The following is a 16,119-nucleotide window of genomic DNA, read 5'->3' as shown; positions in this document are numbered from 1 at the left end:
CTGGGGCTTCGCAGCCAATCCGGAAGCGCGGAGCAGTTTTAAAATGAAGACGACGGGTGAGCTAGCCGTCACCTCTCGGTTTGTGAGGTGATCAGTCTGTGTTCTGTGTCGAAGATGTGGCGGGTGAAAGAACTGAGCCTGTCGCCATCGCCCCAACCGGTGAGCGGAGAGCTTCAAGGAGAGAGACAGCTGAGTCCAGCCTGGGGCGGGGGCGGGGGCGGGGGCGCGTGGAGTGTTTCCTGGGTCCTGGAGCTTCAGCGCCTCTTGGGTACGAGCCCTGAGCCCTGAGCTTCTTAGCGGGGAGGGTGGGGAGCGGGCTGAGAGCACAGGCTTCCTCTCACTGTCTCATTCTTTCTTAGGGAGAACCACCTGTGAGAACGCCTCTCCGCGAGCTTAACCTGCAGCCCGAAGCCCTCACCAGCTCTGCGAAGGGGCCTGGGATATGCTACTCGCTGACCCCATCGCTGTGCAAACTGGGGCTGCAGGTGAGATGCGTCTGGCCAGCTTCTCCACTGGGCTCTCTGCCGAGGCCGACAGCTCAGAGGAACTGAGGGTCAGAGCTGGAACGTAATTAATAACGATAATGAAGTCTTCTACCTTAGTGACATCTATTTACAGCTATCCAGGCCAACAGAGAGGTGCTCTGGGGTGGTTAAAGAAAATCCACTGAGAATCTGGATCTCTATTTAGCTGTTAGATTTTATCACCTCCTCCCCCGTTTAATCTTTACCAAGTTAGAGGAAAATGCTATCATTTTGATTAGTAGTCTTCCTCTAACATGGACTCACAGACAGAGATCAGACAGCTGACAGAGAGGCAATACTATATATGTACAAAGCTATTTATGTTAGCACTGTTTGTAGAAGCAAAGCAGAAATGGAAACAAATGACCATTTGTTAATGAATTATGATTCATGCACACCATAGAAGCTTATGGATTAGTTCTACACCAACTATTTAGTGCAATGGTTTTTACATTTGTGTGCTTTTTGTTGACATGGAGAGATTTGCACATTGTTAAATGAGAACAGCATGCAGAGAAATGGATATGGTCAAACCTCATTATTTGTGGATTCAGTATTTGTGAATTCACCTCACTAAAAGTTATTTGTAATCTCAAAATCAATATTTGCAACACTTTTGGACATGCAGAGAAGCAAAAAAAATAAAAAAGTAAAATAGGAAGCGCCTTAAACACACATCCCCAGCTGAGGTTGAACAAGGTGACATTTTGTCTTCTTGTTTTAGTGGTCATACTGTAAACAAATGTCTTTCTCATGATCTATTTTAGTGCCATGGTTTTCAAATTTTGTGTTTTAAGTTGGTTACTTCACTGTTTTAAATGGCCCCCAAACATAAGTGCTGAAGTGCTGGCTAGTGTTCCTAAGTGCAAGAAAGCTATGATGTGCGTTATATGAGTTAAATAAGCTTCATGCAGGCATCAGTGATGTTGGCTGTGACTTCAATGTTAATGAATCAACAATATATATTAAATAAGGTGTTTTAGAACAAAAACACACGTAAAATAAGATTTGAGTTCATTGGTTAATAAAAATGTTTGCTAGGAAATTTGCAGGAACATACCCTATATTTCCCCTAGGAGCAGCAGTTCAGTATTTGCTAATTAAGTATTCACAGAGACTTTATAGAACATAACTACTACACATAATGAGAATTATTTTGTGATCTACCAATAAAGTAATTTTGTATGTTGCATATTATTAAAAGAACACAGAGGAAAATATGGAAGGATATACATCAGGATGTTAAAATGAATTGGTTACATGGGAAGAGCAGGGCACGTGTAGGAGAGATTAATTCCAGAGGAAGGGCAAATTAGAGAGGAAAAGTGAAGCTAAGCAAAAAAAAAAAAAAAGTTTTGTCTCCCTTGTAGTTCAGAATTTTATTTTTTTCTTGTTAATCTCTTTGGAACTTGATGAGCCATTTCAATATGCAAACTCAGGTCTTTAGAGAAATTTTCTTCTAATACGTATTTGTTAATCAGTGATGCACCTATATATGTTCTCTTTTCTCCTGGAATTTGTTTTATTCACATGTTAGACTTATTGGATTTATATTCCAATTCTTGTAGCTTTTCCCTAAGATTTACTTTTTTGGGGGGGCGGGGGTGGAGGGAGCGTATTTTTATCTTTGCTTTAAGGTATTTCTTCCATTTGATTGTCCAGGCCAGTAATGCCAGTCTCAACTCTGACCATCCTCTTCCAATTCATTTTACTGAAATTTTTTGTTTAACAGTAATATTTATTTCCAGAAAGTGAGTGTGTGTGTGTGTGTGTATGCATTGTACTTGTTTTTATATACTCTTTTTTGAGTTCAAATTGTCATCTGTTTCTTCCATCAGCTGTGTTTTGTTGGGGTCTACCTTTTCTAATTATCTTAGGATTTGTTCTTTCTCTGGTTACTAGATCCACTTAAGTGCATGTGTATTTTCCTTTTCTTGTTCATTGAGTCTCAGGAGCAGCAACCCTGCAAGTGGTAGAAGGTACAGTGGTCCTTGTGAACTAGCAGTAGGGAGGTTGTTAGTCTCTTATTAGGGCACTAGGAGGAAGTCTTTCTGCTCTTTATTCCCCTCTGCTACAAAGACTAGAGCCCTTCAAATCCCAGCTGTTCAGTGGATTCAACCCATGTATTCAGGATGCCCTCAGCTCTTGTGGTCAAGGAGACTAGGTTACTGGCACAGGTTGATGTTGCCCTTTCTCCCTAGGGTCCATGGGTCTCTGTGGGCCAAGTGCTCTCTAACTCTGTTGGAGAAGGAGAAAAATCTTGGCCCAACTCTAGATTCTAACAGAGCTTGAGCCTAGGGACCCCCTCTTACCTGTTCCCCCTAGAAGTGAATTGGAGTTAGAATTTAAGAGGAGTGGGGCCACTTTGATATAGATAAATTATCTCAGCCCTGCTTTTACTATAGGTGGATTCACTTGGAAGGATCCAAAATAGCTTCCTAGCTTTTCTTTCCCTGCTATTGGGTCTCTGAGGGGCAAGGCTTAGCCAAGATCTTACCTAAGCAGAGGTCATGAGAACTCTTACTCTTTTTCAAATTTGAACAGTATCTTTCACCTGTCACTGTATGTTGAGAACCGGAATTGATTGCCTTAGTCAACTGCTTTTGTTTTCTTTGGCAGGAGGGCAGCAACAGCTCATCTCCACTGGATTTTGAAAATGCTAAGATGACAGACTCCCCATCAGAACAGTTCAGCCATCCCTCAAAGTGGCTAGAAGCTTGTCAACATGAATCAGATGAGCAGCCCCTAAATCTGATTCCCCAAAACAACTCTACTCCCAAAACATCTGAGGAAGCAGTAGACCCAGTGGAAAACAATGCGGTTAAAACCATGGTCCTTGTACCCTCTGCAGAAGGGCAGCAGCAAGACATCACACTTGGGGCCCATTTGAATACCATAGCTGAGACAGACAGGTTTTCTCTGGATGAGCCTTTGAGGCCAGGAGATCTGCTGAGAAATGGGGTGGAACCCTGCATGAAAGACAGCTTTTCAGAAGTTGTTCCTGCTATGCCTGAGAAACTTACATTTCAGGACCCTCCAGCCCATCTGTTGGAGCATCCACCAAATCCCTGTTCTGAGCAACAGCTACCCTGTTCCAAGGAAAGCCCGAGGGACAGTAAAACCGAGACTGTGCCCGGGGACTTAGTGTCTTCTGAAAGTAACGCCTTCTTGCCTTCCTCCATGCTCTGTCTTCCCCCTTCAACTGCCTTCCCAGCGGATTTCCCTGTCAGTCATGTGGACTCAGGGCAGGATATTGTAGAGCGCAGAGCTATAGAGGAAAGAGAAGTGAGCTTTTCCATACTCCCCGAGGAGGCTGAACTGAGAGATCAAACACTTGTCTCAGATACGCAAGATATTCCGTCCACATGCCTGACCCCAAATCCAGGAGAAATGGAATCCCAGGCAGCCCCGGGCCCAGCAGTAGAAGATGCTGGCAGGATTCTCATCTCTGACACAGGGCCTTGGATGTCGCCACTGGCCTGGCTGGAAAAAGGTGTAAATACTTCAGTCGTGCTGGAAAACCTCCGCCAGAGCCTGTCCCTTCCCTCTGCGCTTCAGGACGCTGCCGCGGGCACTGCTCCTTTCTCTACTTGCTCGGTGGGGACTTGGTTTACTCCCCCAGCGCCGCCGCAGGAGAAGAGTACAAACACATCCCAGACAGGCCTGCTGGGCACCGAGGACAGTGCTTCTGAGAGGGAGCATCTCCTATGGGGGAAGTAAGTGTCCCAATATCCTGCTGCCTTCTCGGCTTCATTAACCCGGACCTGCCACTTCCATCCCTTCCCCTATCTTTTTTCTCCTCACGTTCTCTTTCTGCTGCAGCCACCCTCCAGATCTGACCGCCTTATCTCGACACGACCTGGAAGATAACTTGATGAACTCTCTTCTCATTCTGGAGGTTCTCTCTCGCCCGCTGCGGAATTGGAAGAGCCAGCTGACTGCCCCTCACCCAGAAGTGCAGGATAGTAGCACACAGACTGACACAACTGACACCTCTCGCAGTGGGGTAAGAAGGTTACTTCCAAGGTGTGGAGGATCCCAGTGGGCCCTCTTTCTCAGAATTTAAACTGAAAAACTGCCAGAGGGCAAAGGAGAGGCACCTTAGAATATGTAAAAGCTGTGGATCTGGAAAATTTGTTAAAGCTGTAGGTACTCACTATACCCCTGGGGTTCATCAGGACTTTCTAAGGCAGCGGTTCTCAACCTATGGGTCGCGACCCCTTTGGGGGTCAAACGACCCTTTCACAGGGGTCACCTAAGACCATCCTGCATATCAGATATTTACATTACGATTCATAACAGTAGCAAAATTACAGTTATGAAGTAGCAACGAAAATGATTTTATGGTTGGGGGGTCACAACATGAGGAACTATATTTAAAGGGCCAGAAGGTTGAGAACCACTGTTAAGGGAATACAAGCAAGGATAGTTTTAAAAGAATTGGTTTCTATATCTTCATCTTCCAAATGTATTCTGCTAATTTTTTGCTTTCCTATTTCTCCATTCTTAATTGCCCTTGCCCACTTAACTAAAGAAGACCATATTTACTGCCGATCCTGAATCTTACATTGTCAAGGGATAGCAGTCGAATAATAGAAAATATTTGTGGCCTGGCCGGTGTTGCTCAGTGGTTGAGCGTCGATCCATGAACCAGGAGGTCACAGTTCAATTCCTGGTCAGGGGACATGGCCAGGTTGCAGGGTTCCCCAGCCCAGGTAGGGGTGTGTGTGGGAGGCAACCAATGTGTCTCTCTCACATCTTTGTTTCTCTTTCTCTCTCTCCCCCTTCTCCCTCCCTTTCACTCTGTAGAAATCAATGGAAAAAAATAATCCTTGGGTGAGGATTTAAAAAAAATTTTTACTAGGTATGTTTGGGATTTTATTAAAATAATAATACAATGTTAGTATACAACTGTTAAGAATATTTCTCTAAAGGACATTTTTTTCACATAAAAGCTTATGGTCAGAGAAATTTAAAAGTAATTTAAATTTAGATCAACTTTTGTTGTTGCAGATATATTGATTAATAACAGACTTTAAAGTATAGGATAAAATTCTGAGAGGAGTAAAAATACACATAAAGAAGAAAAAGGGATGATGTAAAATTTCTGACTGTTTAAAAAGCTTGTTCATGTATTTTTAAAGGTATAAAATAGGTATTAAATCATTCTGGTGTATGTATTTATACCATTGGATATATGTAAGATTGATTTAATAGTTTTATTTCAAACTGTCAATATTTATAATATGGTGGAAATGACAGCCTTTAAACTTAAGGGCACTCAGTCTTCAAAATTATTATAACAGATATGAGAAGAAAAAGTTTAAAGAACAGTGTTGTAGAGGACTCTAGCTGTGACAACACAGACTGAGGAAGGAAGAGAATGGTGTCAGGGGAAGGAATTGAGAGTCTCAGTATTGTGGCTGGAGAGATTAATAGGTAGTTGCTGCTAAAAAGAGATGTTCTCCAGGTGTGGGCTCCCTCCCAGGAGCATGCCTTCCCCCTCCCCTTCCTCCTCCCCCTCAACCTCCCCCACAGGCGTGCATCTCCTAAACTCTAAGGGACCCCAGGAGACTTGCAACCATTGCAGCATTGGACAGTGGGAGTTGCAGCTCGTCCCAGGCAAACCCCCTGAACCTGTCCTCAAAGCCCCCTTTTCTCTGACTTCTTAATGAGCCAAAGCAGACCAGCCTAGACTCATTTCCCCAGCCCTTTCTTGTTTCACTGTCCCCAGCTTTAATAAAAGTCCTCTAAAATAAAATAATAAAAAAGAGATGTTCTCCAAATGCCCTAAGATCTCCTCTGGGTTGAAAATATCCTCAAACAATGACTTCACCTTTTGCCCAAATCCTGGAAATCATAGTCTTATCATTTCCTTAGCTGCTCTGTTTTTCTCCTGCGTTTCCTTATTTTTGTATCCTTTCCTCTTGTCTTTGACCTGGTTCCCTGTCCCTGAGTCAGCCTTGTACCTCTTCCGCTAAAGCTTTCCAAATCCCTTTGGAGGCCACTGAAGCAGAACCAAAGAGGAGGAAATGACAGCACCTTCAGCCATTCCCCATCACAGTGCCATGTCCTTGCCGCTTGGCTTCCTCCTTCACACTAATCTTATCACCTGCCTGACTGCTCAGCTCTGAACAGCTTGTGCGCCTTGTCCGGGGCTCATGGGGTACTCCGTGCCTCACTGCACGACACAGGAGGGAATGATGACTGCTTTGCTGGGGAAAGGAGCGATGGACTCCAAGAGATCTGCCCCCTTAAGTCCAGACTGCTATAACATTGTGACTCGGCACTGTTCTTCCAGCAGTCGTTTTTTTCCCAGATGATGGCTGCCTTCAGCAGTAATGAAGGCTCCCCACTTTTCTGTCAGAACTTTTAAGTCTTTCCATAGCTCTGCTGTATTTGAGATCATACGTGTCTACTCTACATATCATACTAAGATTTTTGTCTGCCCCAAGATAATGAACACTGAGAGAATAAGGAAATAAAAGTGCTAATAAATATGTGAGAAGGTTATCATTACTGGTGATCAGAGAAATGAAACAATGATGCAATTTTCTTCTGACAAAATAGCAAAGAATAAAATAGATAACGCTGGTAAGCATTGTCCTGCTGTCAGGAGGATATAAGTTGGTTCAGCCTTTTTTGAAGGACATTCAAGTAAGACCCTCAAAGCAGTTCAAACTTTTTGACCGGTAAGTTCACTTCTAGGGATAATATATCCTATACCATTCTGCAAAAATATGGTAACTTAAAAAAAATGAAAAAATATAATAAAAAATAATGGTGTATCCATAAGATGGGATATTCTTCAATCATTTAAAAGTATGTTTATGAAGAGTTTTTAATAACATGGGAAATGAAGTTTAACATAAGTTCAAGGTTTTTAAAGAAAGGAAATCAAGAGTTCAGATAACCTCTGAGAGGCTTTGAGGTGAGGTAAAATAAATTATGTAATGATTTCTTTTTCCATTTTAGTCACTTCTCTATTTCCAAAATTTCACAATAGACACTATCTTTATAATTAAAAATAAAAGTTACTATAAAAGGGAAATTTTTACCTACATCTGGATATTTTTCTGACTTGACTTTATCAAACTGTGACCTTGCTCCTGTTTTTAATAGGAAAGGCTCCTGTATCTCAGTGGGTAGGAGGGGAAATGAGGTACTGGTGATGCATGCTATCTATGCAAAAGGAACAACTCTGTTTCTCTGCCTAGATAAATAAGAAACTGGAGCATCTTCACGGAAACCGAGAGATTGGACAGACTTTGCAGCAGACCAGGAATGTCATGGTAAGTGTTGATTGGCCTTATACCACCACTGGGTCACCTGTGAAAATCAAGAATGCAGCCAGTGGTGGTAATCAGCCATGGAATGAAGGGAGGAAGGTCTCCAAACCTTTCTTAAGAACATCTTCTCCTTGCCCTAGCTGGTTTGGCTCAGTGGATAGAGCGTTGGCCTGTGGACTAAAGGGTCCGGGATTTGATTCCGGTCAGGGGCACATGCCTGGGTTGCAAGCTCGATCCCCGGTGGGGTGCATGTAGGAAGCAGCTGATCAATGATTCTCTCTCATCGTTGATGTTTCGATCTTCCTCTTCCTCTCTGAAAGCAATAAAAATATATATTTTTAAAAAAGAACATCTCCTTCTAATTGGAGCTTGAAATTGGGGTTAGTGTTTTCCTGCTTAGTGACTTTATTTGATCTAGCCTAACCACCTCTTCCTCCACAGCAGTCATGGGTTCTGGTCTCTAAAGAGCTGATATCCTTGCTTTACCTGTCTCTGTTGCACTTAGAAGAAGATAAAACTACTGTGAGTCAGGAGGTAAGCAGTATGACGATGAAGGCAGAGGCCTCTGGTGGGACCGAAAGCCAAAAGAAGGAACCAGACAGCATCTGATTCTTATCTTGTAGTCTCGGCGCACAGAAACCTTGGTCTCCTGCTGTTTTGATGTGTTGAAGAAATTGAGGGCAAGGCTCCAGAGTCTCAAAACAGAAAGGGAGGAGGCAAAGCACGGAGAGGAAATGGCCCTCAGAGGCAAGGATGCGGTAAGGTGTCAGGCTTTTGTTCCTGGAAGTGGGAGGTTTTTTCCTCAGGGTTCCTGCAGGAACACAAGTTTACTTGAGACAGACATGAGGGGCCTGGGAATTGCCTGCCCGGGAGAATAATGAATTAAACTACTGATGTGCCAGATAGCAAGGCTTTTGGTGCTGTTTCCCTCCTCTGCCCACCGTATCCTCACAACCCCTTCCCTAAACAGGCAGAGTCGGTGCTAGAGGCTTTCTGTGCACATGCCAGTCAACGCATCAGCCAGTTGCAACAGAACCTGGCATCCATGGGGGAATTCAGAGGACTCTTGAAGGAGACCCAGACCCAACTGGTAATTTGAGTGCATTTTCTTTATTGAGATCCAGGCTGAGTCACGGGAGCATGGTCATTTACCCCCACTTTGTTGTGTCCAGAGGAAGGGAGCCCTTCCATAGGCACTTCTTCTCGTATAGGTAGGTTTTCATACTGAGCAAGAAGAGGTGGCTCAGGAGACAGCAAGCTTTATCTCAATCTTGCAACAGGACTGGATATCCATGCAACAGGATGTGAGTATTTGGGACCATCATACCACTCCTTTAGTCACAGCCAACCCTGTTAGGAACCTTGCCTCAAGAGTGCTTGACTGACCTGCTCGCTTCCCCTGGTAGTATATAACATGGACAGCTCTGCTGAGCCGGTCTCGAGAACTCACAGAGAAGCTCACAGCCAAGAGCCGGCAGACCCTACAGGAACGTGATGCTGCAGTTGAGGAAAAGCAGCAGGTACAAACCAGGAGTGGGGACTGCTTAGGCCTGGTTTCCTCCTTCTCTACAGAAGGCCTTTCTAATGAGTAGCCTCTTACCCTGGACTGGGCTTCCTACCCTGTGGGTTTGGAGACCATCCAGGTTCCTTCCCTGTAAGATGGCCTTGGGTCTAGTAATTTCCTTTGTCCTTCAGCATCTTCTTCAACAACTTTTCTCCTGTTTCTACTTTTTCCTGAGGATCAGCCTTATTTGCTGCAGTGTTGCTGCAAGATGGTTTGCTGTTCTGTCCAGAAAGAGAAGCTGGACCAAGTTCTGGCACTCGACTCTGGAGGAACTGTGGGAGGAAAATGATCTTTTCTTCCTAGGTTTCCAGGGAGCTGGAACAAGTCTCTGCCCAGCTAGAGGACTGCAAAGGCCAAATAGAGCAACTAGAGTTGGAAAATAGTCGCCTAGCAACAGGTGTGTGTGCATGCATGTAAGCAGTTGTGCCCTGCTAAGGCTTGGGGTGTGACTGTAGAACAAGAAAGTGCTCTAGAACACTTGTTTGGAGCACAAGTGTGGGGAGGTTCTGGCCTGGTGACCACATGGTGTGATTAGGATACTTTTGGTTTAGATCTCCGAGCTCAGCTACAGATGCTGGCCAGCATGCAGAGTCAGCTACAAGAGCTACAGAGTCAGCATGCCCACTGTACCCAGGACCTGGCCATGAAGGATGAGTTGCTCTGCCAGCTTACCCAGAGCAACGAGAAGCAGGCTGCTCAGTGAGTTCCTATCAGGTTATTGTGGCAGTAGGTGCCCAGGATATAGGGCCAGTGGAATCTAATGTAAGGTCTCTGGCAGATGGCAAAAGGAAGAGATGACACTAAAACACATACAAGCAGAGCTGCAGCAACAACATGCTGTCCTGGCCAAGGAGGTGCAGGACCTGAAGGAGACTCTGGAGGTAAGGAATATGGCCTGGGGCACGGGAGCTGGCTGGAGTGTGACTCTTACCTGATGGTATTGAGGTGAGGTTTGAGACTAGAGACTAGAAAATGCCTTTGTCCCAAGGGCTCTCATAAGTCCCACTTAGATTCATTTTTCTCCCCCCTCTTTCTCACACCTTTCCTTTCTTCCTTCTCCCATCTCCCATCTCCCATCTCCCCAGTTTGCAGACCAAGAGAACCAGGTCGCTCATTTGGAGCTGGGCCAGGTTGAGTGTCAGTTGAAGAGCACATTGGAAGTGCTCCGGGAGCGCAGCCTGCAGTGTGAGGACCTCAAAGACACCGTAGAGAACCTGAAGTAAGATGTCTACCTTTTTGTGCTTATCTTTAATTGCTTGTCTTTCCCAGAAAGCCTTCTAGAAGCTAACGTCTCCAAGGATGGAATTGTCCAAGAGCCTTTTGTTTCCCTCTTTGAATGCAGTTCTATGTGGGATTTGGGAGAGGTGTTCAGAGAAGGTGTTCCATGGTCTCTCTGTCCTTCCTTATTTCAGGGCTAAACTGGCTAGCACCATAGCAGAGAACCAGGAGAAAGACCTGGAGAAGACACGCCAGTATTCCCAAGAGCTAAGGGTGCTGACTGAGCAACTGCAGAGCCTGACCTTCTTCTTACACACAAAACTAAAGGAGACGGTAGGATCTGGGGGTTCCTTCTCTTCCCTTCCAGTCATATCTTTGAATAAAGACGGTTTCATTTCTTCTTTCCTAATCTGCATATCTCTTGTTTCCTTTTCTTGTCTTACTGCATTAGTTAGAACTTTCTCTACGATGTTGAAAAGGAGAGAGAGGGGACAACCTTGCTTTGTACCTGATCTTAAAGGGAAAGCTTCAAGTTTCTTACCATTAAGTATGATGTTAGCTGTAGGTTTTTTGTAGATAAATTTTTTTTTTTTAATTTGAGAGAGAGAGAGAGAGGAAGGGAGAGGGATAGAGAGATAGAAACATTGATGAGAGAGAAACATAGATTGGCTGGGGATCAAACCTGCAACCTGAGCCTGTGCCCTGATCGGGAATCGAATTGGTGATTTCTTGGTTCATGGGTCACTGCTCAACCACTGAGCCATACCAGCTGGGCTGTAGATATATATATAGGTTCCTAACAAGGTTCCTAACAGGGTTGGCTATGTGTCTCTCTCTCTCTCTCTCTCTCTCTCTCTCTCTCTCTCTCTCTCTCTCTCTCTCTATATATATATATATATATATATTTAATTTACTTCAGAGAAGAAGGGAGAGGGAGAGAGAGATAGAAACATCAATGATGAGAGAGAATCATTGATTGGCTGCCTTCTGCACGCCCCCTACTGGGGACTGAGCCCACAAACCAGGCATGTGCTCTTGACCCCTCAGTCTGCAGGCCAACACTCTATCCACTGAGCCAAACCGGCTAGGGCATGTAGATATTCTTTACCAAGTTGAGGAAGTTCCCCTCTATTCCTAGCTTACTGAGATTTTCCAGTTGTATCTTTATTGTATAGAATGATTTTCCTAAAACACTACTCTTGTTCCATCTCTGTGGCTTTCAGTGACTTTCATTTGGCTACAGGACCTCTTCCACCTGTCACTCAAACTTTTATTTATGTGTCTCCTACCTCCCTGTTATGAACCTTTTATTCCAACTAGATTAGACATCCTATACACTACCCACGTCCCATCTCCATTCACACCTAGACTTGGGCTGTTACCATATCCATCTTCTCTGTCTTCAAACTGGAAATACCTTTTACTTTCCGATTAAAATACTCTCTAGTTCAGCAGTTGCCAACCGGTGGCCCGTGAGGTCCGAAAGGTCGGCGACCGCTGCTGTAGTTCACCTTCTTCTTTGAAATGTTCCCACATCACATAGACTCAGTGATCCCTTGCACTTGTATTAATTTTCCTTGGATGTCTGGTCTCTTCAACTACATTGTGTTTAAAGAAAGCAGAAATTTAGTCTTGCTTCTTTGGCTTCCCTGCAGTGCTCTCTAAACTATAAATGGTTAACATCTTGCAGAATACAGAGCTAATTAGCTCATTCAGCAGTTAAAGGTACAACCAAAATCTTGAACTCTGAAGGTGCTTATGAGCTTATGATCTGACCCTCTTCCCTACTGTGTACTGAACGCAGGAAATGCAAAAGAATCCATAGTCTTGCAGGGAAGACAGGCAGTGATCATGATAGAGGTCTGCATGGATGATCACTGTGGGAGCGCAGAGAAAGGAGCATTAGTTCTAACTTTGAGAGTTAGGATGTCTTAACTGTCCTTGGGATGGCTTAAGAAGTTTGTCAAGGGTGAGTATATAGGAAGGCCCACCAGGCAGAGGGAACGGTATATGAAAGTCATAGAGGCACTATGCATACTTTTTTGTGGTGTCTACCCAAGTCTAACAAGACTTGGGTGAGGTGCTGGGACTATATGTAAACAAGGCAAGACACTACTCACATGGAATGGGGCAAGTTTGGGGACTTGGAAGAAGTTTTTTATAATTGGAGTGTAGGAGTTTTGGGGTGAGAATGACAAGGAGACAAGGCTGCAGAAGTAGGCAGGATGCCAGATTTGAAGGATTGAACTAATGGCAGTTATAGATAGGGTAGAGAGGAGGGGTGGTTTGGATGAATCCAATTCTTATTTAGGAAGTAGAAGTAATAGAACCTTGTGACCAATTAGATGTAGGATTAAGGTGGAAGAGTGGATGATGATGTCTAGATGGTTGGAAAGATGGTGACACTCTAGAACTGGGGTTGGCAAACTTTTCCTTTAAAGTGAAATGCAATAAATATTTTAAGCTTTGCCAGCCATGTGGTCTCTGCCTTAACTACTTAACTTTGCCTTTGTAGTTCAAGAGCAGCCATAGACAGTATGTAAATGAATGTGTGAGGCTATGGTCCAGGGAAATCACTACCCTGAAAAGCAGCTGATGTTTTGTTGTAATTTGCCCTTAGGCTGAGCCAGAGACCCTCCTGAAAAGCACAGCCTGTGCTTCTGCCCAGGAACACCCTCTGTCCACGGACAGCACCTTCTTGGGAAGCATCTTGACAGCAATGGCAGACAAAGGTTAGAGGCCCTGGATATTAGGGGTGGGAAAATTATGACCCTGCTGATATCTTCAGCTGTTAAAGATGCCCACCCACAGACCTCTCCTTGGCTTCTACTATGGCAGATTCCTAACTGGATCACCAGAGGGGCCCTATACCATGGTTGGTTTTTGTTTTAGAGCCAGAATCAGCTCCTGTGGCCTTGCTTGGAAGTGACAAGAGTGCTTTCACCCGAGTTGCATCAATGGTTTCCCCTCAGCCTACAGGTTAGGATGGGCTCCAGGGATCCTGCCTCATTTCTAGATCAAGTAGTGATGATAAAGACTAAAGCAGTGAAAAGTGCTTTGCTCTAAAAACCTCAATTCTACTCGGGCTCATTTTATTTCTGTCTTTTGGGACCTGTGATGTTCTGGACACCAAATCCTATGGGTGGGAACATGGATAAGAGTTGCGGAAATAATGGCTACACACTCCTTCCTTTCAGAGCTAAAGTGCTCTACCTCTATCTAGGACTTTCTCTTTCAGAGACCCCAGGCATGGAGAAGAGCCTGGAAGAAATGAGTACTATGACTCTAGAGCTTCAGAGCCTGTGTTCCCTGCTGCAAGAGTCTAAAGAAGAAGCTGTCAGGACTCTGCAGCGAAAGATGTGAGTGGAGTGCAGTCTTGGTGAGAGAGGTCAGACCCTTACATCAAGACACAGCTAGCCCTCGAGAGGACAGGAATAATGCTGAATTCTTCTCTCCCCTAGTTGTGATCTGCAGGCTAGGCTACAGGCCCAAGAAGAACAGCATCAGGAAGCCCAGAAGGCAAAGGAAGCGGACATAGAGAAGCTGAACCAGGCCTTGTGCTTGCGCTACAAGGTGAAGGAGGGGCTTAGAAGTGGGGCGATGAAGAACTGGGGCAGCTGTACTGGCCCACTGGGAACCACTGTCTCTCTGGGAATCTGGGTGGTGGGGATTTTCCAACCACTGCCCTAGTTTTTCCCTTCCTGGGGTCAGACATTTCACATGTTTGGGAATTAGCTATGGGCTGACCCATCTCCTAGGCCGACCTAGAAGTCAGGAACTCTAGCAGAGCTCTCTCAACACTGAGATGTGCCTTGCCTGACTCAGCCCTAGAGGAAGAAACGTGTTATCAATTGGTAGCAACCTGGGCTGAGCATGGGTCAGGCACTAAATCCCATCTCCTGGCAAGGGCTACAAAGAAGCCAGTTCTCTCAGTGCCTTCTTACCTCCCTTCCCTTCACAGAATGAAAAGGAGCTCCAGGAAGTGATACAGCAGCAGAACGAGAAGATTTTAGAGCAGATAGACAAGAGTGGCGAGCTCATAGTACGTCATCATGATGCCCGACCCTCTGCCTTCTGTGCCACTGGTAGCCAAGATCCCAAATGTGGGAATTGGATCCCCTGGTCTACCTTGTTCACAGCATGGGATAGGAATGATGGAGAGGACCTTTGAGGGCTACTATGTACCTCTCCATTCTCATCCCCAGAGCCTTAGAGAGGAGGTGACCCAGCTTACCCGCTCACTTCGGCGTGCGGAGACGGAGACTAAGGTGCTCCAAGAGACCCTGGCAGGCCAGCTGGACCCCAGCTGTCAGCCCATGGCCACGAACTGGATCCAGGAGAAAGTGTGGCTCTCCCAGGAGGTGACTTAGAGTTAACAGAGGAGCTGGGCAGCTGGTGGAAACCCTAGGCTGTGCCCCTACTGATCTGGACATACCTATAGGTGGACAAACTGAGGGTGATGTTCCTGGAGATGAAAAATGAGAAGGAAAAACTCATGGTCAAGTTCCAGAGCCATGTAAGAATTTCCATGCCACTGGGGGTCCATTTCTCACCACACCCAGCAAGAGCCCTGCCATATTCTCCTTGCCCCACAAGCTATGCTGTTCTTTTAAGCATAGGACTTAGGCAACTTATTTGCTTTCTAGAGAAACATCCTGGAGGAGAATCTTCGGCGCTCTGACAAGGAGTTAAAGAAACTTGATGACATTGTTCAGCATATTTATGAGGTAGAGGGAGGGAGGTGAACTAATGCAATATTGCAGGCTTCTCTGTGGCTTTTGTTTTCTCCCGGCTAACTCAGTGGGTGCTTCCTGGGGCTGTGACTCTGAGCTGCCTATTCTGTGTCTCTTCCCAGACTCTGCTGTCCATCCCAGAGGTCGTGAGGGGTTGCAAGGAGCTACAGGAATTGCTGGAATTTCTGAGCTAAGAAACTAAAAGCTGGAGTCTGTTTCACCCCTCTCTACCTGCAATACTCCCCTGCCCCAACACCAGGACCAATTGGCATGGAGCCAGCTAGGTTTAATGCTATGTAAATAAAGTGTATTTAATGTATTTCTGCAAGCTCACTGAATCTTGTTTCTTGGGTGAGAGGGGGTGGATAAAGTCAGTGGAGAAGCAGCTTGGCACTCCTGCCGGGGCACCCTCCACTCACCCCTTCTGCTGCATCCAGGGCCAAAACCAGCTGCCCCTCCTCCCTTCTGTGGCTTCCCCAAATATGCTGGGCACTGACTGGACTGCTTGTTCCCTGGCTCACAGCTTGGGGGTGGGGATGGGGATAGACAAGGCTTCATTCTCCAGTAGGCCCTTATGAATAAGGGGGTGAGGACAGAGAAACTCTGCCCTGGACTCCCACACTTCGTTGGTGCCTCTGCCCTGCTACCTGTTGTGACTGTTTAGGTGACTCTCCTTCATTAGACCAGGCTTAATCCCCAACATCCAGTACAGTGCCCAGCACATGGTAAAGGCAATTGTGACAGAAATGAGGGCAGGCCATTTCCTGCCTCTGGGGCCCTGATGGCAGGGC

General features: G+C 45.4%; 1 protein-coding gene across 4 annotated transcripts; it reads left to right on the top strand.

Moving 5' to 3' along the window:
• The first annotated feature begins 15 nt into the window (after positions 1–15).
• Positions 16–16,114, top strand: SPAG5 (sperm associated antigen 5). Of its 4 annotated transcripts, XM_036340712.1 has the most exons (24): positions 16–159; positions 360–485; positions 3,144–4,240; positions 4,347–4,530; positions 7,742–7,816; positions 8,255–8,347; positions 8,437–8,571; positions 8,784–8,903; positions 9,025–9,117; positions 9,220–9,333; positions 9,681–9,774; positions 9,929–10,076; positions 10,156–10,258; positions 10,463–10,596; positions 10,790–10,928; positions 13,216–13,327; positions 13,488–13,574; positions 13,834–13,954; positions 14,057–14,168; positions 14,557–14,637; positions 14,801–14,956; positions 15,037–15,111; positions 15,242–15,322; positions 15,451–15,647. In XM_036340712.1, exons 1-24 carry the CDS (start codon positions 115–117, stop codon positions 15,520–15,522), a joined length of 3,597 nt encoding a protein of 1,198 aa, XP_036196605.1. In that variant the 5' UTR covers positions 16–114; the 3' UTR covers positions 15,523–15,647. The 4 variants fall into 4 exon arrangements, with proteins under 4 accessions (XP_036196605.1, XP_036196604.1, XP_036196607.1 ...); XM_036340711.1 differs by having other exon boundaries at positions 15,037–15,322; positions 15,451–16,114; XM_036340714.1 differs by lacking the exon at positions 13,488–13,574 and having other exon boundaries at positions 15,037–15,322; positions 15,451–16,114.
• The last annotated feature ends 5 nt before the right edge of the window (positions 16,115–16,119 follow it).

This window comes from Myotis myotis, unplaced genomic scaffold, assembly GCF_014108235.1.
Source record: "Myotis myotis isolate mMyoMyo1 unplaced genomic scaffold, mMyoMyo1.p scaffold_m19_p_17, whole genome shotgun sequence".
Lineage (NCBI taxonomy): Eukaryota > Metazoa > Chordata > Mammalia > Chiroptera > Vespertilionidae > Myotis > Myotis myotis.
The sequence above is the reverse complement of the archived record's forward strand: the minus strand, read 5'-3'. Positions and strand labels throughout refer to the sequence as shown.

Excerpts from the sequence above, each read along its gene's own strand:
- SPAG5 (XM_036340711.1), top strand. The coding sequence starts at position 115 with ATGTGGCGGGTGAAAGAACTGAGCCTGTCGCCATCGCCCCAACCG. Across the intron at positions 9,334-9,680 it reads CAGTTGAGGAAAAGCAGCAG|GTTTCCAGGGAGCTGGAACA; the intron begins GTACAAACCAGG and ends TTTTCTTCCTAG. Across the intron at positions 10,077-10,155 it reads AACGAGAAGCAGGCTGCTCA|ATGGCAAAAGGAAGAGATGA; the intron begins GTGAGTTCCTAT and ends GGTCTCTGGCAG.